Source organism: Physcomitrium patens, chromosome 10 (assembly GCF_059467195.1).
Source record: "Physcomitrium patens ecotype Gransden chromosome 10, ASM5946719v1, whole genome shotgun sequence".
Classification (NCBI taxonomy): domain Eukaryota; kingdom Viridiplantae; phylum Streptophyta; class Bryopsida; order Funariales; family Funariaceae; genus Physcomitrium; species Physcomitrium patens.
The window spans coordinates 17,856,994-17,882,588 of record NC_143419.1 but is presented as its reverse complement, the minus strand read 5'-3'; the positions used below and the strand labels follow the sequence as shown (position 1 = coordinate 17,882,588).

Here is a 25,595-nt window from a genome sequence, read left to right as displayed (position 1 = left end):
TTAATCAAATCCTAAATCCTAATTAATTCCTAGATAAAACCATAATAAAATCCTAAATCAATCCTAATCAAATCTTATCTAAATCTTATTCAATTATAATAATTATTTTGAAACCTCAATAAATATTAATTAAACCATTTATTTTGACTAAAATTTTACTTGGATTTTATTCTATAAGCAATTTACAATCACACAAAATTTGAAAAGAATAAAATTTACCAATTAAAAGAAAAGATTCCAAAACCTTTTAGATGTTGGTCACCAACATCTAACTTGAATATTGATCTTTTAACAAAGATTTTTCCTTGCTAGATTATTTAATTAATTCAAATTTTAATTAATAAGTACATATTTATGTCTTAATTAATTTCACCAATTTTTATTTCAATCAAAGCAATAAATATTACAAGATTGCAAAAATATTTATTGATCCTAAATTTCAATTATCTGAGACCATAATCCACAAAAACTTTGATAATGTCCAATCTAACTATTCAATTGATATAAAAATTTTCTTGTACATTAATAATAAGCATAGTAACAAACTCACATGTTTTCACTTACAAATATACTACAATACTCACAAAATCATCAAATTTATAAGCCTCTATTTATTTCTTAAAATCTAAATGTACTATATACACCTTTTACTTTAAAAAGCTCTTAAAACCTCAATATACCTTTAAATCACATGAAATCAACTTTTAGAACTCTTTCACAAGTTTACTCCCAAATCCTACTCTCTAATCAACCAAAGAATCCTAGTGATGCCATAGGTGCATAGTTTAATATTTCAAGGTATGATTTCAATCTTGATTCATAATTGGTTCTCTTTGGGTATCAATTCTTTATATTTTGAAGTAATTTTTGCTAAAAGCTATTTTGAATATTTTTATAAACATGCCTATATCAATTACTTATCTTATTTACTTTGATTTGGTTCATTTATGCCCCTGCAAAGTAAATAGAAGTTTATAAAAAGTCTATAAAAAAATAGCATTAAGACTAAAGTTTTTACTACCTTCTTATTAATTATCCTTGTTTTTTCTATTATATCTTTCTATTTAACTCTTTTATAACATTTTTTTTTCTCTCACCTTATTGCCATGTTACTATACAACAATGGATATGATATTGCAATTGTCACATCCTTCAAAAAATGGTTATAAATAAGATATCAAGGTCTAGTCACATTTAAAATAAATTGACTGCTCTACACAACAATGGATATGATATTGCAATTGTCACATCCTTCAAAAAATGGTTATAAATAAGATATCAAGGTCTAGTCACATTTAAAATAAATTGACTGCTCTGTGTGTAAAACTTGAACTTGAGGGTTGCTGAATGGGGAACAAGATGATGGTCAGAGAAACCAAATGGAGCTTCTATGATGCTTTGTATGTGATTTGTAACTAGACTTGGAACAAGGCAATTGTATATGGCAGTGGTGCTGCTGAAATTTCATGTTCTTTAACTATGGAGGCTGCTCCTAACAAGATATCTGGTGTTGAGCAAGTATAGTTCTTTCCTCATTGATATGGGTCATAGTTATCTCTTTCAATGGATTTTACTCTATATGTCCATGTCCATGTCATTGAAACTATTTTGCACATTTATTTGATAGTTTGTTGTTCCACATAATTATTTGCAAGTCCCTGAAATTACATTATGTTGTTGTCTTTATCTATACAAGCATTTGCAGATGCACTGAATATGGTTCCAATGGCTCTGGCAGGGAATGGTGGCATGCAGCCAATTAATACATTAACTGTTGTTAAAGCTCAGCAAGTAAAGGTAAAGATATAGACATTTTTTGATCATATCAATTTAGTTGAACAAATAAGTAAACAGGATAATCATCCGGCATTCTTTTGAAAGCTAATTACTTTCTGCTTTCATTTTTCGTATGTTTGAAAATCTTTGGTAGCTCCTTCAGTTTGGAGTTCAAGTGAGGATTATCTTACTTTTTAATTAAAGTTTTACTTTTAAATTGTATTACAGGAGCAAAATCCATATCTGGGCATTGATGCAATGATGTTGGAACAAACAATATGCTTGAGCAGAATGTTTTTGAGACTTTGATTGAGAAGAAACAAGAAATTTTATTGGTAACTCAAGTGGTAAATCTGATCCTTAAATTTGTGTGCTAATTTGTGTGCTAATTTGTGTGCTAATTCTTGCAAAAAAATAATAATCTTAAAAGACCGTTTCGTGCGTTGCACTAGAACTTCATCACTTTCTTCATTCAGTTTGTGTGCTGAAAAAGCCGCGGAATTAGGCATTCCCGATGAAAACAATACGCACCGAGACGCGCCATGCCCCTGATGAGCTTCACAGCCATGAGAAAGACATCGTCAATCAGGTAAAATTAGACGGTTCGTGGATTGTGTGACGTTTTGTCCTGACATGTGCTTCTAATTCTCGATTGTATGTATGTAATATGGAAGCGTAGGTATAAGACAAAGAGACAAAGAAACCTTCTCATTTGCCGAAACCAAAAAGATCGTTAACCAGCAGAAAGCCCTGCATAACCTGCAGAAAGGCCTCCAGCTTTTCAGTGCCTAACTGCACTGGTTTCCGCTAGTTGTAGACAAGGCGCATCATTCAGGGCCTAGTCTGCCTCGTAATGCCACTCTTTTTGTATCTACCATTAGTGACTAAATCAGAAATTTCCTTGCGGGCCTCCCATGCTCGTGTATATATATATATATATATATATATATATCTGAAATGTTTTTACCTACAAGAAGTGAGCTTAAAATCTTGGTTCGCAATGCAAGAGTCATGCGAACTTTCAAGTTAATAGAATCGAGAAAAAATTGCCGCGGGTAGTTTCAAGTACCAGTTAACCTACAAGAGAAGATCGAGTGAATGATTCAACTGATATGTTGCTCACCTAGGATTGTATCATTGGAAAGAGTTCGATTATATCAAAAACAAATGTACAAGTACAAAGCACGAACAGAGCGTCTTGGCTTGAGTTTTCACCAAAAAGTGCTACTCACCTCATTAACAACTCTTGGTTGCAAGACCACATGGTAAAAAAATAAAATAACTAAATAGAAGATAACATGTCCCAGTTTTTGCAGGACTGATCTCAGCAAAGACAAAAATTCAGGAACCTAAATCATTCTACTTATGTTCTACTCACAGTAAGGTTTAGTTCGGACTAAGCCACAGAAGTCTGTTTCCTGGATATGTCCTCCCCAAACAGCTTAGCAATGCCTGCACCAGGATCGTCTTGCTTCACCAAAGACTCCCCCACAAGAACCTGCGTCCCCAAAATCCAGTCAGAATACTAACCATAAGTCTATTTAGTGTTGCTCACACTGTTTCGATAAAAGCGATTACTCACGCAATCACCTTGCATCCATTCATCTAGAATCTAATCACTGAACACCTATCCTACTCCTGTGTAGTGACGCTAAATACCTAGACAACATAATATTGTGAACAGATTTCATACAGAGCATTCATACAGAGCACTCCGTAATATTCTGGGAACAGAATTCATTTGTGGATAAAAGATAAACAGGAAGACAAATGGTTAAATTACTCGACAGTAAATCAGAATGGTCATTGACATTAAGAAATGCAACTATGAAGCATACCGCACCAACGCCTGCGTTACGAACCAAAGCAATATCCTCTGGTGTAAACAATCCTGATTCTCCAACTACCTGGATATCACAAATCGCAATTCCCAAAAACTAAAAGGAACAGAAGTTTTCTGAAAATAAAATAAAATTTCAGGACATGCTACATTGAATTAGCATATGCTGGCATTTACATACAAGCAAAAGATTGAGAGTGCTTAAGTAGTTACAACTGCTGTGTTTCTTTTCTTTTTGAGAATGAAGTTGGTACATACCACACACTACTTTCAGCATTGCAAACAATTTCCAACACAGCGATCAAGGAACTGTCAATGGAGCCTTACAATGATATTTCTTTCACGAATCTGAGTTCCAATATCTCCTTTCAAGAGCTCTACTGTATTATTGATGTCCACCTTAAAAGTTTCTGCAGAACACAAACCACTCTTTAGACACAATCGACAAACTTTACGATTTACTGCTATATACACAACTCCTGAAGTCACCTGCAACTATCTTCCTATAGCCATCTTCACCAGCGAGTCATCATGACAATATAGTAGGTGCAAAACTCACGCTTCGAAAACATAATTGAACAGCCCATCAGAAAACATCATATACACCATGTACACAGCAGCCAGATGATGATACAACGCTACGTTTAAATCAAGCATGTGACGCAAGCAGCACTCTTATAGGAATAGCATACAGAAGACCAGGTTGATTCATTAGACAATATGAATGCAACAGGTGGGACGTAGGAAAAATACCCAAACTGCGATTATTGATGCCAATAAGCTCCACATTAGGCAAACCCAAAACACGTTTCATCTCGCGCTCACTGTGTACCTGAAACTCAGTCACAACAATTGTTACTCAAGCATGAGCATATGTCCTCACCAAAATACCACACCACATGCCCAAGCTACTAATACTGAAACAATTTAAACATGAGCTGCAACACCTCCACTTCACAACTTTATAAGTACCACTGGCTTGAACGATTGTTGTTAGTAATTACAAGCTTCATAGTAGCATTGAACATCCCTCATAGTCCATCGTTCTCTCTAAAACTACATATTTACAAGTTAAGATTCAAAGATTCTTGACCATACAAATTCATCTCTAAATAACATAATTAGTAGGGCATAAAAACCTCGATGAGAGCAGCCATGCCCAGGGCCTTCGCGATTTTGGTCATGTAAGCAAGATCCTGATCAGGCAGCACTGCTGCTATTAAGAGGACAGCATCTGCACCGCTAACACGGGCCTTGTAGATTTGCCACGCATCAATGATGAATTCTTTGCACAAAAGCGGGCACTAGAAATTCCAACAAAAGAACTTATCAGTGTCAACAGAAGAACATAAGTTCCAAAAGTTGATACGACCGCCCCTCAACCAAGCAAGGCATACACAATGAAGTTAAGGCAGATTAAAATTGCGATCAAACAGAGAACAGCTAAAACAACCCCCATGTACAGAATATTATTTTAAGCGCCATTCTACGAGGGGTCAACTGGATTTCGGGACTAACGTACTTGGACCCCAGCATTCCTGATTAGTCTCAAGTTCTCAAATCCTCCTTGGAAATATTTGGAATCCGTCAATACACTCAAACAAGTAGCTCCACCCTTTTCATACCCTTGCGCAATTCGTACCTGCATAGAGTACGGCAAGATCAGAAAATCCCTTCACAAGGCATGATGTGGCCAAAAAGGCCATCTTTACTCAGAGTAAGAAACACCACGAAACGAACTGCAGACAAAGACTTTTCACTCATGAAACGATTCAACAACAAAGTCAGTGTCACTCCAATGCGAGACTCCTTCCTAGTTCCATATATTACTGCATTCCCAATCTTACATCGATAATGCGCGTGCAAACTTTTAATAACTGTATTCCAGGAAACGACTTCCACAAGGCAGAGGATTACTGGATCAAAGTTAGGCTGGATAACACCGCGACTTGGTGACGCTTTCTTCACTTCAGCAATCAATGCTGGGTACCCAGTCTCTGCCGCCCTCGCTCTAAGCGCTCCCACAAAGTCCCTTGTAGGCCCTACTCCTGCCATTAACTTCGACAAAGCTCCAAGCGGGGTCTTCTCCTTCATCTGCAAAAGCGAACATCTCAAGATCTCAAGATATGCTTGGCATGGTGTACACAAATTCAGCAAGCGGGGAAAACCTCACCGAGCAGAAGTCACGATGAAGCAACAGTGTTTCAAATTAAGTAAAGACTTCTTCATAAAACAGAAGTAAACAGCCAACAACAACACATAAAATGTCAGATCATGTCAATGGCATTACCACATGCGCGCTTCCTCAGATAGCCCAAACAATCAATACACGAAAGGAATTGGTATGATACCTGAGCAACTTCCACATCCTTGTGCCAGACGATTTCCTCCAAGATGTTGCGAGGGGTGTTGCCTTCGCTCTGAATCTTGAATTGGAAAGGACCGACGTTGTGAATAGGCGGGCCTGTTGCGGGTCGGCGCCTGATGGTAATACCCTGAGTGTTTCGCATTGCCTCCTCAGCTTTTCTTTTCTCTTCTCTCTCCTTCCATTCTGGCGGCATCACTGGCATGTTGCTCGAGGGCTGGAACTCCAAAATCACCGGCTCGGACTTTGTGGCGTCGGTGTTATCATTCTATGAACCAAAAAATTTGAAAAGAAAAGAAAAAAAAGAAAAGAGAAGATCAAAAATCATATCTATCTTGCGACAAAAAAGAAAAAATGAAAAAAAGAAAGTGTGATTGAAATACCCAAAATTAGAACGGTGCGGCGAAGGTTCTCAGTTTACGGCTAAGAGTGGTTAAACCAAAATTGAAAGTTTTCCAGTAGAAAACCAAAGCTCCAAATTCGACTTGCGTAGAGCAACGTATTTCTCAATGCCTACAAGGCCGCACTTAGAGTTACACAGAGTGCGTCGCTCTCTAGACTAGAACGAATTTAAAGACATCTAACACAATTTCATCGTTCTTGCCCTATCAAGCTCAACAAATAAAAGCCTCCAATCACAGTACAGGCTACAGCATTTTCCAGACTCAGTAGGGCTTAAATTTTAAAGACTAACGAATCTTCCGATTACACGCCGCCACTTTTGATCCTTCTTCCCGTGACATTTTTAATTATTCCTTAATATCTCGCTAGGAACGATTGGCGGCTTTCTCGTCAGCACACAGTAATCCTCTACTGTTTGCTTCCTAAACACAAGAGATGGCAGTGTTTCATCAAGGACCTACACAAAAGACCAGAAGAGGCTAACGTATCCATGGGGCATTGGGAAGATGCAAGCGCTCCTAAACTGCCGCTACTAATCTACACCTAATTTGCATTCCCACGCCTCTAGCATCCTATCAGTCAGAAAGTGCACGAACAAATAAACGCTACAATGGACAACATAACCTGACACAACACAGATAGTTACGCAACTCGATAAATGCTTACATTGGAAGCTGCGCAAGAGACAGACGGTGCTGCAGCGTTCATGCTTGCTTTCCTATTCGAATTCGAAGCCAATCTCAATCCCTGAAAGCTGCTGGAGAATCCAGCAATGTGTGCACAGGAGGGAGTGGTGACATAGGAGGGCTTTGAAGATGTAGCTTGAAGAGAAGTCGGAGTACTGAGGGCGATAGAGGTGGACAGTGAAAACCCCAGAGACATAGCCATCTCCAGACAATCCAATTCAACCTACGGAAGCAGAAAGAAGGAAGAATCTAGGGAGACGCGCGTGCCAATGCCGCAGAAGAGCACAAATGGAAATGGGAATAGGAATAGGGCGCAGGAGGAGAGAAGGGGATGAGGTTGTGTGAATGAGGAGGAATGGGACGGAAGGGATGGAGGGGGAATGGAGAGGGAGGAAGAGAGGCCAACTGCCGGGGCTGGGCTGGGCTGCTCAGGGCAGGGCAATTCCAAGTCAGTGGACACAAGATGATGGAGCTGCCCTATCCCTCAGTCAGCAAACATAAACAAGGCAAACTAACAAACAGTCAGCAAGGGCGGGACAACAATGGACGCAAGCCAGGGGCAAGGATCATAATAATAGGTCAAGGCGGTGCAAACGCAACGCATCGCGCACCTGGTCATCCAAAACTGCAGATGCAGAGGGCATGACTAGACTAGACTTCCTTTTCCATGGTGTGTTGGAGCCAACCACCACCCTGACTAAAGCCAGCCAGCCCTGGAGGTGGAGGAATGTTATGGTGTGGTGTGACCAGATTGTTGTGGAGAGGAAGAGGAAGCCTTCCCTTCCTTCCATTCAACCATAGTTAGTTAGTTAAGTTAGTACCCCTTCTCTCTCTCTTCAGGCTTGGTGCATTCCATTCAACCATAGTTAGTTAGTTAAGTTAGTACCCCTTCTCTCTCTCTTCAGGCTTGGTGCATTCCATTCAACCATAGTTAGTTAGTTAGTACCCCTTCTCTCTCTCTCTCTCTCTTCAAGCTTGGTGCATGTCAGCCTTTGTGCATGCCTTTCACTTTGCTTCTTAAAATGTCCTTTCTTTTCATTAATTTCTCATTAATCAATTTTTTCCTTATAATTTCCTTGAAGAAATTACACATGTGTTTTTTATATGTTGTCATCCTGGAAAGTAGAATAATATGTAAAAATTAGGTAAAATATTATGACAGTTTGGATTGTAATTTAAAAAATAAAATAAAATATTTATCTAATTTATTTAAGTTTATAGTTTAAGTTTAGTAATTAAAGATAGAAGTTGAAGACTTTATTAATAAGAATTTTAGAGGAGCTTTGGAGTCAAAGGTATAGTATTTTGACTCCTAGACCATCTAACTTGGGTAGATAAGATAAGTGACAAAGGACCTTATTTCTATTGATTGGAAGACATGCCCAATGAGCTTCAAGATGTTAACTATGATTATACTAGAGTTTGGGACCATTTTAGGGCGATCCATTTGAGGGAAGACGATCTATTTGAAGTATAGAGGCTACATTTCAAAAGCTTGTATTTTGGACTAGAATTTGGATAAAAAAGATATATAATTTAGAGTTGTAATGAGAGAATTATGGTTGTTTGAAGTTAGGGTGTGTTTTTGGTACCTACTATTACTCTTTTAAGTATATAGAAAATTGTAGAAAAGCTTTGAAGATTTGGAAAGTGAGGTTAAAAAGCTTACTTAAACTGCTGTATTTTATATGAAGACATTAATACATTTTAAATTGTTCTAGATTATGAAAATGAAGGAGAGAGAGTTGTTAGAAGTTATTATTAAAAACTAGGATTTTATCACGAATTTAGAATAGTGACTGGAAATTTAAACAAGAAGCTTAAGAAAAATCGGCAAGAACTCGATTAATGAGATGAGTACAAGCACAACAGTAGAGAGGTGAGCTAGAGCTCCAAGAGGTATATTGTCAAGACTGAGGATCCCCTCAGTCTCGGCTCCTATATATACTACAAGCTAGGAAGCTTCTCAAGTAGCTTCTACAAGTTAAGAAGCTTCTCAAGCAACTTATACAAGCTATGAAGCTTCTCAAGCAGCTTCCACGAGCTTGAAAACTTCTCAAGTAGCTTCTACAAACTACAAAACTTCTGTAGAACCTTCTAAAATCTTCTATAACTTCCTAGTGTATATCCTTGATATCACCTCCCCCCTTTAGCTTCGAGGTCTTCGAGAAGCACTCCTATTGCCGATCAATACTAACGTAAGAAGTTGAAAATTTGTTGCATAGTATCTACAATATACTCCAATTGTTGTTCGTGTGGCAAGTAGTTCATTGGTCCTTGTAACCAACGATAGTGTCCTACACCTTCGATTTCTGATGAAGCATGAACTTCCGTGTTTTCATTGTAAAAATGCTATGTAAACACTCCTTCGGAAAGATCATCGTAGGCAGGTTCTACCTCAAACACAATCATTAGTGACATATTACTAGGTATCCTCCATCATCTTTGTGGTATATGCGGTTCTTCATCTCGGGGTTGTCTTTGTGAAATACTTGGTTGAGAAGACATAATTGGTACGGTATCTATCTCTTGGCTATCCATATCACACCAAAAAATACAAGCACCAAACATGGAAGAATGAGCTCAGGTTATAGATTTATAATCTCTAACTATATCTTTTAGAGGTTCCTTCTCTCCCTTCTTTGTAAGGTTGAGGATTAAGAGGCTTCAAGGAGAAGGGACTTCATTAAAAAGCTTTCAACAAAACGGCTTAGGTTTTTGAGGATAGTATCAATAAAATTCCTATACTTTTTTGTGACGCATTGATAAGATTTTCCACTAGTTCTCATGTGTGCTCATTGATATCATAGTTGCTCCAATACACTAGGTACTCTAATTTCTCCCACTTACGTCGTAAATCTAATACCTTTTCTACCTCGTATTCCTCGTGGTTCTCAATTTCAATACTAGGTAGCGGACATTGTACTCTTCTAGGAAAAGACAACTCTCAAAAAGGCTCCAACAAAGAAACATGAAAGACTGGGTGTACCTTCATAGCAGCTGGTATCCCCAGACAGTATGCCTTTGGATTGATTTGCTTCTAGATGATAAATGGTCACAATCTCTGGTAGTCCAACTTATCACATGGCTACTTAGTTTTGATATTCCATCGAAGCAATCATATTTTATCTCAAATTTTGAAAGTAGGTGCATGATTCTGAAATTTATTTGTGGATGCCTTGTAAGCTTCTTGGGCAGTTTATAATTGAAGCTTCAACGTAGTTTGAAGCTCCAATAGTTGTTTCACAAATCCTTCAGTTGCTAGGTTGTTATTGACTGACAGATTCAACAAATCAAGCTTCGGATGATACCCATAGTTGGAAAAGAATAGTGTTTATTGAGTCGAACCATGAAGGGTGTTATTATATGCAAACTTAGCTAATAATAGATATGCAATCCAATCATCTTGCTGATAGTTGATGCTGCATCGTAAATACTACTCCAAAATTTAATTCACACGTTCTATTTGGCCGTCAGTTTGAGGATGAAAAACCATAAAACCTTGATATCCACTTTCAATATCTCAAAGAGAGATCTCCAGAACTTTGTTTCAAATTGGGTTCCTCGATTCGACATGATATCATCTAGTAAACCATGATATTGATACAAACTATCAAGGAAGAGCCTTGCTGTGTCTTTGCTTGACGATGTTTTCTTACAAGGGACAAAGTGTGTCATCTTTGTAAGCCGATCTACTACATTAAAGATACTATCAAATAAATTCGATGGCAGCAGGTCTGTAATGAAGTCCATGGAAACTGAAGACCATAGCAGATGTGGAATAAACAATGGTTGAAGAAGACTATAAGGACGATGTCAAGGGTTCTTGGATCTTGAACAAATATCACAGGAGAGGACAAAATTCTTGACATCCTTCTACATTTGGGACCACCAAAAATCTCGAGAAATAAGTTCCAAGGTCTTATTGAATCCAAAATGTCTTACAGTTGGAAAGTTGTGTCGAGATTGGAGAACTTGGAGTTGTGTTGGTCTCTTTGGAATATAAAACCGCTCCTCAAAGTATAAAAGATCTCCTCCTACCTTGAATTTTTTATTATTGATACGTTACGTGATATCGAGGGCTATAAAATCTCCAATAGTCACAATACATACTTGGTTGAGGAAGTTAGTATTGATTGGCACTATAGCAGAGCAAAGCATGAATTATTCCAACTTTAACAATATTGTACACTATTGATCAAACGTTGCTTCTCTAGCCTTTGGCGCTAGATACAATCTCCTTGATAATACATCAGATAGTCCTTGTTGCTTCCCAAGTCAATAAGTAATAACAAAGTCAAACTTGGATATTAACATATTCCATCGAGCTTGACGATAATTTAGAACTCGAGCCGACATGAAGTACTCCAAATTCTTGTGATCAGTGTATATGATCACCGGATGTGTAACTCCTTCAAGAAAGTGATGCCATTCTTGGAAAGAATCTACTATTGCAAGAAGTTCTTTATTGTGGATCTCATAATTGATTTGGACAGCAGAAAACTTTTGAAAGTAGAACGCAATCGGATGAAGCTTCTCGTTTGCGCCTATCTGCAAAAGTACAGCTCCTATAGCAAAATTTGAAGCATCAATCTCTAAATAGAAGGCCTTTGCAAAATTTGGATGTACCAAGATTGGAGCCATGGTAAATGCCGTCTTAAGATCTTGAAATGATTTTTCCGCTAGAGGTCCCCATTCAAGCTTGTCTTTACATGTCAACTAAGTGAGCGGTGTTGGAGTAGAGAGAGTTTACCTCAAAAAAATGCCGGGCTTCTAGCTGTCACTAATTATTCAATCAAGCTTGAAAATAAGGAAAGCCCTAATTTTATATATAAATTTTCTCTTTTTGAGCAATTACACCAAATACACAAGCCTCAAGTAACCAACAACACCCAAAATATGATAAAATCCTCTAAAATCTTGTATATTCTTGTATGGAGATTTTTCCGAACTTCAACACCTCATATCTCCTAATCCGACCGTCCAAACAAACTCAAAATTTACATGAGGTACTGATATATTCTTATTAACGTTCACAATAATTTTCAACCACAAATTCATTGCGGATCTTGAGATATCTTAAAAACCCTAACAATCGCTTCAAACCCTTGTCTTTATATACTTGCGTGAAATTTTCTTCATATCTCACAAAATATAAGCTCAAATGCCACAAAATTTATATATATAGCTTTTTAATACAAAAATTTACATTCTCCAAAAAGTTTGAACTAAAAATTTATCCAAATACTCAAGTTATGGCTCCAACCATTACTACAAATAAAACCGCTTACTTACTGCCTTTGATTTGGAAGTGCCGTCTTCAATTCCTTATAACTCCTCTATATGAGTTCCAAAACCAATAATTCTTTCATGAAAGATGTAAGCCTTGAAATCGCCATTCTAATCGCACCTTCCGATCTTCAAAAAGCTGCTATAAAACTCCTCATATCCTCAAAAGTATAACAGTGTATTTTAAATTAAGATCTTAACTTCAAATGGCTATAACTTCTTCACCATAACTCCAAATCTTCTAATTTTTGTATGAAAATTGTACCCCAAATCCTAAACTTTATAATTCTAGCTTGTAATCTCCAAATGCCCTCTTTGAAGTCGCCAAAACCCTTCTTAAGGTCGCAGGTAGCCTCCTCAAAGCCCATTGGACATGGTATTCAACCAATAGGGATGAAGTTCTCTATTCCTTACCTTCATCCGAGTATGCCTTGCTTTCATCCCTCTCAATTAGCCTTTTACTAGTTTAGATTTTCATCTTTAGGTTTCCACCTTCTCCCAAGGCTTCATACTAAATATTTAGGTCCTATATATATATATATATATATATATATATATTTTAATGTCAAAATCAAAACAAGTAAAGAAACAAAGTAAAGTTTCTTATATCAACTCTTTTTAATTTAATCTACTAGCCACTCTAACAAACATTTAGATTTATCAACATATAATATGTTTTAACAATTTTTTACATATTGTAAGCATTTACAATACGACAGCGGAGCAACAACTTGAGAATAATTCTTGATGAAGATTCAACAGAAGTTAGCAAAGCCAAGAAAACATTGTACATCTCTAATCGTCTTTGGAACTTCCCATGATACGATTGCTTCCACCTTTTGAGGGTCTATCTTCAAGCCTTCTGTAGTTGTAATGAATCTCAAAAATTCCATCTTAGTTTAGTTAAATAAGCACTTTTCTAATTTGGCATAAACTCCTCTCTTGTGGAGTTTTTCAAAGATTAGACGAACGTGTTTCTCATGCTCTTTTACATTCTTAAAAAATATCAAAATATCATCTAGATAGATGACAACAAAATCGTCAAGGTACTCCTAAAAGTTGTCATTCATCATGTGTTGAAAGACTACCGAAGCATTGCTAAGACCAAAAGGCATGATATTATATTCAAAATGGCCATACCTTGTATGAAAAGTTGTCTTCCATTCATCTCCTTTCTTGATTCATACAAGGTTGTAAGCTCCCCTTAGATTAATCTTTGTAAAGATCTTTGCACGCCAAAGTTGCTCTAGAAGACTTGATATCAAGGATAATGGATAATGATTCTTCTTTGCCACCTTATTGAGACCTCGATAATCCACGCACATCTGCAGCAAGCCATCTTTCTTCTTCACAAATAAGATTGGTGCTCTAGCTAGCAATTTCAAATAACAAATAAAGTTCTTAGTTAGATTCTTGTCAATGTACTTTTGTAACTCCGCTAACTCCATTTGCAACAAATTGTAGATTGGGCCAAAAGGTGATTGTGCTCCTTCGTATAAGTCTACGACACAATCGTATGGTCGATGCTCCAGTAGCATGTCAACATTCTTCTTTTGAAATACATCTTCAAAATCCTTATATTGGTCCGATATATTTGCTATTGAAGTCTTCTCTCTACTAATTGAAGTCGCATAAATGACAAATGGTGTACCTTCCTTGGACGATGTTACAAATACTATTGCTCTAATAAATAAGGGTTTTTTTGATTTGAGATCTTCCAACAAGCTTATTCTCAGAATGTTCTATAGGAAATGTCATCTTTCGTAACCTCTAATCTATGGATGGGTTATGCATTTCTAATCAAGAAAGAGCAAGAATAATAGAGTTTGATAGGATTCTAATAATATTGAAAATAATATAACTATTATGGTCTTTAAACGTTACCTCTATAGGTTCTGATTCATGGATGATACTACCAAACAATAAAAGTCGTCTATCTATTACTTCTATGTGAACGGATTTAGGTTTTTGTATTAGAAGAATCTCGTGATGTTTAGTAAATCCTTCATCTAAAAAGAAAGCAAATGCTCTTAAATCTAATAATACTAAGGTTTTTAGTTTCTGAGGACCAAAAGATAGAGGAATGTTAAAGCAATAGGAAGGCTGAGCGAAAAGAGAGGAACTTGATTGTTTTTGTGGTATTAAATTGTCTAATCGCACGATTCCTATTGTAATTGGGCATCCTTGTTTTCCTGAATAAATGCGCCTTTGGTCCTAACAATGCGTTGATTTTACTTCTTGGAATACTTTCTAGCTCTATAGCCTTCTTCATCGCAATACAAGTATAGTCCTTCCTCTATACACCACTTTTTTTCTTCTAGAACTAGGAATTTGACACGTATTGTATCAATTTGCATGTCTTCTACCTCTGAATGTGAATTCAGGCTGCTTGCTAAAATAATTGGAGCGTGGTGAGTCGTATGTTGTCTTAAATGTTAATCTTAGTGACGTTGGAATAGGTGATTATCGTACTTCACAACTTCGCTAATGGCTTCATTGAGCATTTGTAGATTGAAAAGAGATAATAACAAATCCTTTACGTCATCTCTCAAGCCTTAATAAAATTGACTCATCAATGCTTCCTCGTCCTAGTTGATATCGCACACTAATTGTCTAAAATCTGATGCGTAGATTGACGCAGAGCGTGCCTCTTGTAGTAGCAACCAAATCTTTATTGTAGCCCATTACGCCTTATCATATTCACCAAATGCTTCCGCAAACTCCTCAAAAAAAGTTTCAAAGTTGTTCAAAATTGATAATCTTTTTTCAAACAAAAGAGCAAACCATGATAGAGCTTGTCTCGTGAACAAAGTTCCAACCAGTCCAACATGTGATTCCTCCATCGAATAGCGTTTGGACTATAAAGCTGTTATCAATCTAATTAGATTGACAAAACCTCAAAACTTAGAACCCATACCATTGAACTTATCTGGAAAGCTAATTCGGGGTTCTTTTTGTTGAAAGACTAACGGTCCTTATTGAATTAGAGGCAAAGTTGCTTCTCTTGGTACTGAAGCTTGAGGCTGGTGAATCCTCGATTGTACCATCCCAGATGCTCCATCATTATGAAATCTTGCAATGATTCCTTCAATCTCTATAGTTCTCTATGATAATGTAGCAAGAGCATTCATAATGGCATTCAACTTGGACTCCAAACTTTCAGTCATACTAATATCTTAACCTCTGACCATTCTAAGAGAAGGAAAGAAATGACTCTACAAGAAGGCAGTATTGATTTAGAAGAAAGGACTCCGCAACCTCTAAAACCCCTTAAAACCTTGAAGAAGAGAGATAATCCACTCTCTCCAAGAAAGATAAGACTCCAATATTATAATAAAAGAAATATCAGTTTAGAGGAGAGTAATCTGCAACCTCTAAAATGCCAACACCTTCAAGTAGAGGGATAATCCACACTCTAACAAGAAAGAACTAGCTCTTATATGAAAGATGAGTGTAGTCGCGACAAACTGTCACGAATTTAGAATATTTATTGGAAATCTAAACAAGAAGCTCAAGAAGAATCGACAAGAATTAGATTAATCAGATGAGTACAAGAACAACAGTAGAGAGGTGAGTTAGAGCTCCAAGAGGTGTGTTGTTAAGACTGAGGATCCCCTCAGTCTCGGCTCCTATATATATTACAAGCTAGGAAGCTTCTCAAGTAGCTTCTACAAGTTAGGAAGCTTCTCAAGCAACTTCTATGAACTTAAAAACTTTTCAAGTAGCTTCTATAAACTACAAAGCTTCTATAGAACCTTTTAGAATCTTCTACAACTTCTTAGTATATATTCTTGACAGATTTGTAAGTGAGTTGTTTTCAATGGAGGTTTCAATTTTTGCCATATCTTGAGTTTTTAGTCAAGTTTTTGGCAAAAAATTTCTACAAATGTGGATGACTATGTTAAAAAGTTGCATATATATTTGAGCTTTGGATTTTTGAGATATAAAGGAATTAGTGCATAGATACCTAAAAATTGACATATTTAGTATGTGCTAGAGATTAGGCAATATTCAAAGATTTGTAATGAATTTATAGTTGATTTTTTGTATGGAGGTAGTGAAAGATATAAGTTAATTTGTGAAGAATTGTGAACCCAACTACATAGTTAGATTAGAAGTTATTAAATGATACATATATAAAAGGGATCTCCATAAGAGTAGAAGTGATTTTAGGATATCTACTCACATCTTAGATACTCTTGTGTATCCTAGACTGGTATATTTTATGTAATTGTCTTCTTGAAGATAAGCTATGAATCATATTTGTATTTTATAATCTTGTAACTTGTTTGAGTATTTAGTGGCAACTAGAGGCCCAATACTATCTTGAAGCAATTCTCTTTACTACGACACTGCTAATATATATGTATATCAAAATAAGATTGAAGACATTTACTATCTTATCAATAATTTTTTATATATTATACTTACTTTAAATTAATAAAAAAATATGTAAGTTATTACTATATTTCTATATTATAAATAAATTATTTTAATATATTCAATTTTTTTTTCTTAGTTATTACTTAATAATTAAGATTAATTTTATTAAAAAAAATATAGCTACTAATGAAATTTTATACAATTTGATTTAAGAATATGTATATTATATTTATAAAAACTATAAATTTAAGCTCATATGATAGATTTTTTTATATTAAAAAAGAAAGAGAGAGTAAAAAAATATATAAATAAGGATATATTATCATTTATAATATTATTTATAAATCTAATATATTTTAATATAAAAATCTTGAAATATTATATTAAAAGCTTAAAATAAAACAAATATCAAAAAAAAAATCTACTTTTATTTTGTTAATTTATACTATCTCATATCAAGATATTTTTAATTATCATTTTTAATCAAGATTATAACTAAATTAAAATTAATATAAATATAATCTTTAAATATTCACATAAAAAATTAAATCTTTTATAATAATATAAAAAATTAAATTTATATTATATTTATTTTATAGCAGGATATAACAAAGAAATACAAATAGAAATATTTTAAATAATCTTGAAAGATTAAAAAAATGGTGTTTTAGAAATAATTTTATAAAAAAAATTAAATTAAATATTTCAAAAGATGCATTCTAAACACGAATAAAAATAAAAATAAGGATATAAAAATAACATATATTTTGGACACAAGGATATAAAACTAAAGAATAAAAAAAGTATGAGTTGAAAAAAGATTATTGTTTGTATTTATGCAAGCAAAGTTTGTAAATAAAGATACAAAGAAGCAATGTGAAGAAGAGCAAATTCAATAATCTTAGGAATGCAAATATTTTAGAAGCAATATGATCTTAGAAAAACATTACTTAATATTTAGTTTTTCCTTGGATTTTTGTTAGACCATAAATTAAAAGTACTAAATCTTATAAATGTGGTTTTATTCTAAGATTTTCCAAAAATAGTTAATGCATTGAATCAAGAGTGTTTTGAGGCTATGCTTTTTGCTTTCAAATTGATTGTAAAGTAGCATGAAATGTGAATGTATATATTAGATAATGTTATTGTTATTTTATAATATAGGTTTTAAAGAACAATACAAGAGTTTTACAGATCCTTATACTTTATGGAATCTAATACTCTTAACTTATATAAGTACTTTCTTTAATACAAATTTATAGAAATCTTTATGATGTTAACTTTGGTTACATATGTCCAAATGCCAATAATTGATATAATAAAGGGTTTAAACATGGTACTTTTGTAAAACCAAATAATTAGAATTCAATTCCTAATATTTCTAAGATGACTTAAAATATCAAATCTAAAATATCACAGTTCAAATTTTATTCAAGTTTATAAAGTATCACTTGATATTTTGGTAATATATGAAGTGATATAAAATAATATCAAGTCAACCTTAGAGGTTAATTTATCATTCTATATCCATCATTTTTACTCTTTTTTACTATTTAAAATGCCTTTGAAAAAGTTTCCAAGTACTACAAATAATTGCAAAGTATATTATTTTGAAGTAAATGAGTATGCTATGATTTTCAATTAATTGGAAGATCCAAAAAAATTCTAAAAGCTACATAGATGTATTATGACAAAGATATGGGAGGAATAGATAACTATACTAAAGCTTTGATGCAGTTATTTGCTCAAGTGAATAAAGCATCATATAACAAATTTATCATTTTTATAGCCAATATATTAAATTGATTCCATACTTCCAAAGAAAAATTTGTGGCTACATGTAATTAGTCAATTAGTACTAGCATTGGTGTTGATGAAAAGAATTGGAATCAAGGTATACATACAATGGCCACAAAGTTGGAAGACTCATATCTACTCTTCAAAATGATGCATATTTTGTACAATATTAGGCCAATTATGATCCTTCTCTGTAAGAAGGATTCTACCATAGTAACAAATACAATCTTGCTAGTTCCATTGAAAGATTCTATGGTAGTATTAATGACTAATTTTCCATTGTCATCACCTAATTTGAATTTATTATATAAGAAATTGCTATCTGATGATACTTAGAAGGCTTTACTATAAGACAAATTTAATGAATCAAAAAAAGTATACAAAGAGGAGCAAAATTTCTTGTTATCATTCATTTCTCTTCAATCCTTGTCCATTTTATCAACATCACCTCATATAAGACGTGTATTATTTAGCAATATTACCACCATCCTCTTAATAATGAATAGTCAGCCACTTATTTTAGAATCCAAAAAATAATCTCTAAAAAGATATTATATAATAGTCAATATATTTATAAAGTCATTATAATTGAAAACCACTATAACAATAAAGTGCTTCACTCTATTAAAATAAGATAATGAAAAGAATTGATGCTTATTTACAGAAAGAATTGAAAATAAAAGAAAAGCTTAAGATGGATAAGGTAGCATTTGAAAGAGAAAAATTGATTATAGAATAGGTGAAAAAAAAAGTGATTTGAAAATATAATAGAATAGACAAGCTCTTTTATTTGATCCAATTTTAGTTAATTCAAGATAAAGGTATATAGGAAATAGAACTCATTATAGTCCTTGCAAAAAAAAAAACATAAAAATAAAAAAATCGATTTGTGACTTAATTTGTGGTTTATATATCATATCTTAAATTTTAAGAATTGTATTGTAAGGTTGCATCATTTTTAATCCTAGAACTTGATGCATTGGTCCAATTTTGATTGTACATGGTTTTTACAAGGAAAAATGAGGAAGTTAATATGAGGTTTTAGAGACCTTAGATTTTGAAAGCCATAGGTATAAGATTTTAAAGATATCTATCACAGATATATATATATATATATATATATATATATATATATATATACTCCAATAGTTACTTATATGATTAGGTATAAATAGATAAATATAGATTAATTTTATGAAGTCTTCTAAAGTAGCTTTCCAAAAGCTTCATAAACGTAGTTTTGATTTTAGATGTGTTTGTTAGTTAGAAACTTGGCCAATAAATTAACCACATGTTGGTAGCTTGTAGAACAAGTTAGTTCTCTACAATAGCTTGTAAAATAAGCTAACTATGGAGTACATACATAGATAACTTCTTTTGCAAGTTAAGATATATGGATAGCAAAGTCAGCACATATTAGAGATCCTATAAAATATCGCCATGTAACTCCTAATTAGAGAGTATATATAGAGGCAAGAGTGAAGCCTTCTTCATTCTTCTCAATGCTTTTTTAATCCTTAGTCTTGTTCCTAGATTTTCTAGTCTTTTTATTTTTGGTAATAGCTATTCAAGTTCAATATTAAATCATCTTTGAGTCACTTTTTAGTTCCTTACAATGATACATGAGTGCATTAAGGATTTTATTTCCTTGAGATTTATATCCTCGATAGTTTGACAAGAGTATTATTATACTATTTTTATCTTATTTAAGAAGTGAATAGTTTATCCCACTTTTATTGGTGTATTTTGAAGTTTATGGACTAATCACTTTTAAACAAAAAATCTTATTTTTTAACATTGATCTTTTCCTTAAAGACAATGTTGTATCCTTGTTTGTGAAAAATTTAATTTGAGGTATTAGATTTCTTTCTTCTAATTTAAATTTTGAATTTGTTTGAGTTGTCTATGGAAGAAAAGATTATAGATGCTATTCTTAATAGAAGTGAAAATAGATTTATAACTATTGTAGATCTTCATGAGCTTGTCAACACTCTAAGAGTGAAAATCTCACATATTAGTATATGGTCAACTTGTTGGCCAAGTTTCTAACTTTAAAATACATTTAAAGTCAAAACTACATATATAAAGCTTCTAAGAGGCTTTTCTAGAAGACTTTATGAAATTAATCTATACTTATCTACTTCTACTTAATCATGTAAGTAACTATTGAGATATATATATATATATATATATATATATATCCATCATATTATCCTTCCTTCTAGAAACAAGTTCCATGAAGAGCAATCATCATTTTTTATAGATCTTTACAATTCTTCATCTTCGTTTTGATGGATGTTGTCAATAAAAGGCCTCAATTTTTTTTCTTATATTTGCAAGATTCTTTGCTAGCTTCCATGTGTGTTTGTTAAGGACATAGTCCTTAGAACCTTCTAGAGACAAGTTTCTAGAACCTTCTAGAAGCAAGTCTCTGGAACCTTCTAGAAGCTTCCTAGTTGGTGGAAGTTGCTTGAGAAGCTTCTTAGTTGGTGGAAGTTGCTTGAGAAGCTTTCTAGTTGGTAAAAGTTGCTTGAGAAGCTTCTTAGTTGGTGGAAGTTGCTTGAGAAGCTTCCTAATTGGTGGAAGTCACCTGAGAAGCTTCCTAGTTGGTGGAAGTTGCTTAAGAAGCTTTTTAGTTGGTAGAAGTTACTTGAGAAGCTTTTTAGTTGATGGAAGTTGCTTGAAAAGCTTCTTAGTTGGTAGAAGTTGCTTGAGAAGCTTTCTAGTTGATAGAAGATGCTTGAGAAGCTTCCTAAATAGGAATATATATTGGAATCGAGGCTGAAGAGTTCTTCAGTCTCGACAACACATCTCTTGGAGCTCTAACTCACCTCTCTGGTGTTGTTCTTGTATTCATCTGATTAATCTAGTTCTTGCCATTTCTTCTTGAACTTCTTGTTAGATCTTGAGCCTGTATTTATGTGTCCGTGACAGTTTGTCGAGACTGAACTCACTTTAGATATCAGAGCTAGTTTCTTCCTCGTTAGAGTGTGGATTATCTCTCTGCTTGAAGGTGTACTAGCGCTTTAGAGGTTGCGGATTACCCTCCTCTAAACTGATACTTCTTTTGTTACAATATTGGAGTCTTATTCTTCTTGGAGAGAGTGGATTACCCCTTTTCTTAAAGCTCTTAAGGCATTTTAGAGGTTGCAGAGTACCCTCTTCTAAACCAATATTGTCTTCTTGTAGAGTCATTTCTGTCCTTCTCTTAGAATGGCTGGAGGTCAAGACATTAGTATGACAGAAAGTTCAGAGTCCAAGTTGGATGCTATCATGAATGCCCTCGATACATTATTGCAAAGAACTGCAAAAATTGAAGGAGTCGTGGCAAGGCTTCATAATGATGGAGCATCTGGGATGGCACAATCTAGGTTGCACCAGCCTCAAACTTCTACACTTTGAGAAGCAACTTTGCCTCAGGTTCGACAAGCACCATTAGTTCTACAACATAAGAAGCCCCGAGTTAGCCTTCCGGACAAGTTCGATGGTATGCGTTCCAAGTTTCCAGGATTTGTCAATCAAATCAGGTTGATAACAGTTTTACAGCCCGAACGCTATCGTATTACGTGCTTTCTTACTCAAGAACGCGCGAGACATTTGGCTGTAGAAGGTAGTGTGGAGATTTGCCAATATTCAAGCAGTTTATCGATTTTTGACTGTTGGAATACAAACAACTACAAGAATACACCGTAAATCTATACGGATGCCCTTCGACTGCTTGTCGAAGTCCTTTTTGCCCCAGCCGGTAGGTCTCTAGACGTTACAGAGAACCGCAAACAACCCAAACTGCTAATCTTTGATACCGCTTTATACTCACGATCTTGTATCCATTGACTGTCTTGTAAGATTAACCCAATAAATTTCATTCACTCCACATACTCAATCCTATAGACACCCTTTTAACTCTTCATTACAGATGTAACTCGATTTCACAAAACAGTCAAGAGTAATCAAATCCACTTCATTAAAAATCCCGATTCACCATTACAACATTGACTTTAGCAACGATTGCCTCAGTCTTTCCAAAATCCTATGAAGAAAAAAAACCCAATTCTCTGTCTTCTTTCCCCGCCCGAAGCATGAAGCTAGCTCTCCCCGATCCCTCAAAAAACTCTCCTAACCTTATCCTCAGAATTTCTTCAATCTTCCGTCTTGGATCCGGAATTGGCTCCCACCGTCAGAGCTTGGATCCGAAATTGGCTCTTGCCGTTAGAGCTTCCCCCCCCGTTTTTACCTTTAAGAGATCCTTTTACCAAAAACAACGTTCCCTGAAACGGCACAAAGAACAGGACAGCCTGAAATTGAATCGAAACCCCATAATCAGGACCACATTGGGTCGCCCGACCAATTCAGGTCTCATATTGGCTAAGAGTCTAGTAGTAAGACCCGGATGTCCCCGTAATTGGATCAAATTGGTCCTTCACATCAGATTGGCTGAGGCCTGTAGTAAGACCTGGATTTTCTCGTAACTAGACTGCATTGGGTTGCCCGGCCAATTCAGGTCTCATATTGGGTAAGAAGACCCGGATTGGATTCTTGAAATTGGATCCAATTGGCTCTTCGAACTAGGCTCACCCGTCGTGTGAAATGGTCCTTTCTCTTCTTGCTGACTCTCGTTATTGCAATCGAATGGAGCATTTCAGTATGCCCCGACTGACTGTAACGTGGTGACTGAACGTGGTCACTCAATATTTGCACTGGAGTTGGTCGTTGCTCCCAATATTCGAGATAACTGAACATTAATAAAAGTCCCCTTTCTTTATATTTTCACGGTATATTCGTATTACAACACGACATCCACCCCCTCTGAACTTGTGCATCCTCCGATATGTACCAATTTATCCAGTTGCTATTTGATTCAGAATATATCCTCTACGTCTTTGTCCAGTTCATCTTTATCACCTTCATTATCCAAATCACTTTTATCTTCTTGTTGCGGAATCTCTATACCTTCATTAAGGTCTTCCATATTCATCTCCGCATGTCTTCGTTTAAATATTTTTACTCGCATCCTTGCATTTGGTATTTTCAATTTTGTACCATCTAACTCCCGTAATGAGTAAGTCGCATTATCATGAACAGTTGTTACTACATATGGTCCAAACCAACGTTTTGAAAATTTCCGCAAAGTACTATGTTGATTATCCAGACTATTGTCATAAACAAGTACCCAGTCACCTTCCTTGATTGCTTTAGGTCTCAATTGATGTTGCTTATCGAATCGCGCCTTATTTTGTAACCTTGCTCTTTTTAACCTTTCCAATGCTATCTGCACATCTTCCGATCTTTGCTCCAATTGTCGAATCCTAATAGCCAGAAGTTCTTCTCTTGTCAATCCATCTTCCCATGGTAGCATACTCCAAGTAAGTACCTTTTCTTCAATCGGCATAATTGGTTTTCGACCCGTTATAAGTTCTACTGGCATATATCCTATCACCGAACTATATGTTGTTCGATCAGCCCATAATGCAAATGACAAAAGCCGTGGCCACTCTTTAACTTTCCCATTATAAGCTTTAACTAATGCTTTTACAATCGGTGGGTGACCGCGTTCGCTTTTTGCATTCACTTCTGGATTATAAGCAGTAGTCAGTGATAGTTTAACTCCACATCTTTCAAAGAACTTACGAGCTTCTTGTGCATTTAATTCTCCACGATCTGCAGTGATTTTTCCTACGCATCTGTAGCGGCAAATGACATCTTCAAGCAAAAACCTACAAATCCCCTCTGTAGATTTTGTCCTCAATGCTCTTCCTTGTACTTGATTCGATAAATCTTCGCGAGCTAAAACCAAATATCTCATCTGCCATTATCCAATCGGCATAATAACCAAATCAACAACCCATTTAAAATGAATAGCCAGAGGATACGTAGGATGAAGACCATCTCGATGTCGGATATTAGAATACGATTGATAGATTTCACATGACTCTACAAATGAGAGCACATCTCGATACATATTTTTACACCAATATCGTTCCTTGAATTTAGCAAAAGTAGCCCAGATTCCTCTATGCTATGCCTATAAACTATCATGAAACTCCTTTAATAATTTTAGTTTTTCTTCCTTTTTGCCTATCACTCGTCGTGGCATCCCAATTCCTTTCTTCGGTCTCTTCCATACGAATCCATCTTGAAGTAAAAATCCATATGCTTTTTTTCTTATTTGTTTGAATTTTTTTATAGACCAATTCTCCTACTTAGTCAAGGTATTGAAATAATGACCAATATCCAATAATTCTCCTTCATAAGATTCTTCAAGAAATAGCTTGTTTTCTCTGTTGAGATTTGATATTGAATAGAATTTTAATCTGCCGTCATCAATATCTTCAACCATTTCGTCCTCCTTCTCGTATCTTGCTCGAGATAGCATGTCTGCTACTAAATTGTCCTTCCGAGTAATATGCTTAAATTCTGGATTTAGTGACTTAATATATGCAATCCATCTCAACATTGCAATATCTGGCATTGAACAATTAATAATCATTCGAAGTAATGGCAAGCAATCTGTTTCAATTACTACTACTATCCCAATCAAATAGTCCTTTTTAGCTTTTATAGCCGAAACGACTCTCCAAAGTTCTCTTTTGACTTGCAAATATGCATGCTGACGAATACTTAAAACTTTAGTCCCAAATCGACTGCAAATCTATTCCCACTAGAATCATCTTGACCCACAGCCCATCCAATGGAAATTAGACTAGCGTCCACAGTAAGAATCACTGGTCTATTGTACTTATAATCAACCTTCCTCAATATTGGAGGTAATATCAATAATTTCTTCAATCTTTGCATTGCCTAAATATGCCTTTCTTCCTATTTAAATCGGTAACCCTTGCGTAACAGTTCATATAATGGATCCGCTATGTAAGCAAAATGAGGGATCCAGATTCGATAAAATACACATGCACCTAAAAACCTGCGAACCTCTGTTAAAGAATCACAATCCTCTTTCATCCTTCCAATTGCATCAACTTTAGTCGGATCTGGTTTTCTTCCGTAAGATCCACATAAATGTCCAACAATCACAACCTCTCATACTCCAAATACGGACTTC

The 25,595-nt window shown here is 34.9% G+C and overlaps 1 protein-coding gene across 2 annotated transcripts; it reads right to left on the bottom strand.

Moving 5' to 3' along the window:
- Nucleotides 1-2,905: 2,905 nt before the first annotated feature.
- Nucleotides 2,906-7,655, bottom strand: LOC112288009 (indole-3-glycerol phosphate synthase, chloroplastic). 2 transcript variants are annotated; one of them, XM_024531746.3, is made up of 10 exons: nt 7,050-7,596; nt 6,365-6,494; nt 5,968-6,249; nt 5,534-5,710; nt 5,139-5,258; nt 4,756-4,920; nt 4,370-4,448; nt 3,944-4,026; nt 3,615-3,683; nt 2,906-3,274 (listed from the first exon to the last, which is right to left on the bottom strand). In XM_024531746.3, the coding sequence occupies exons 3-10, from the start codon at nt 6,184-6,186 to the stop codon at nt 3,173-3,175; spliced, it is 1,014 nt and encodes a 337-aa protein (XP_024387514.1). In that variant the 5' UTR covers nt 6,187-6,249; nt 6,365-6,494; nt 7,050-7,596; the 3' UTR covers nt 2,906-3,172. The 2 variants fall into 2 exon arrangements, with proteins under 2 accessions (XP_024387514.1, XP_024387513.1); XM_024531745.3 differs by lacking the exon at nt 6,365-6,494 and having other exon boundaries at nt 7,050-7,655.
- Between the last annotated feature and the right edge of the window lie 17,940 nt (nt 7,656-25,595).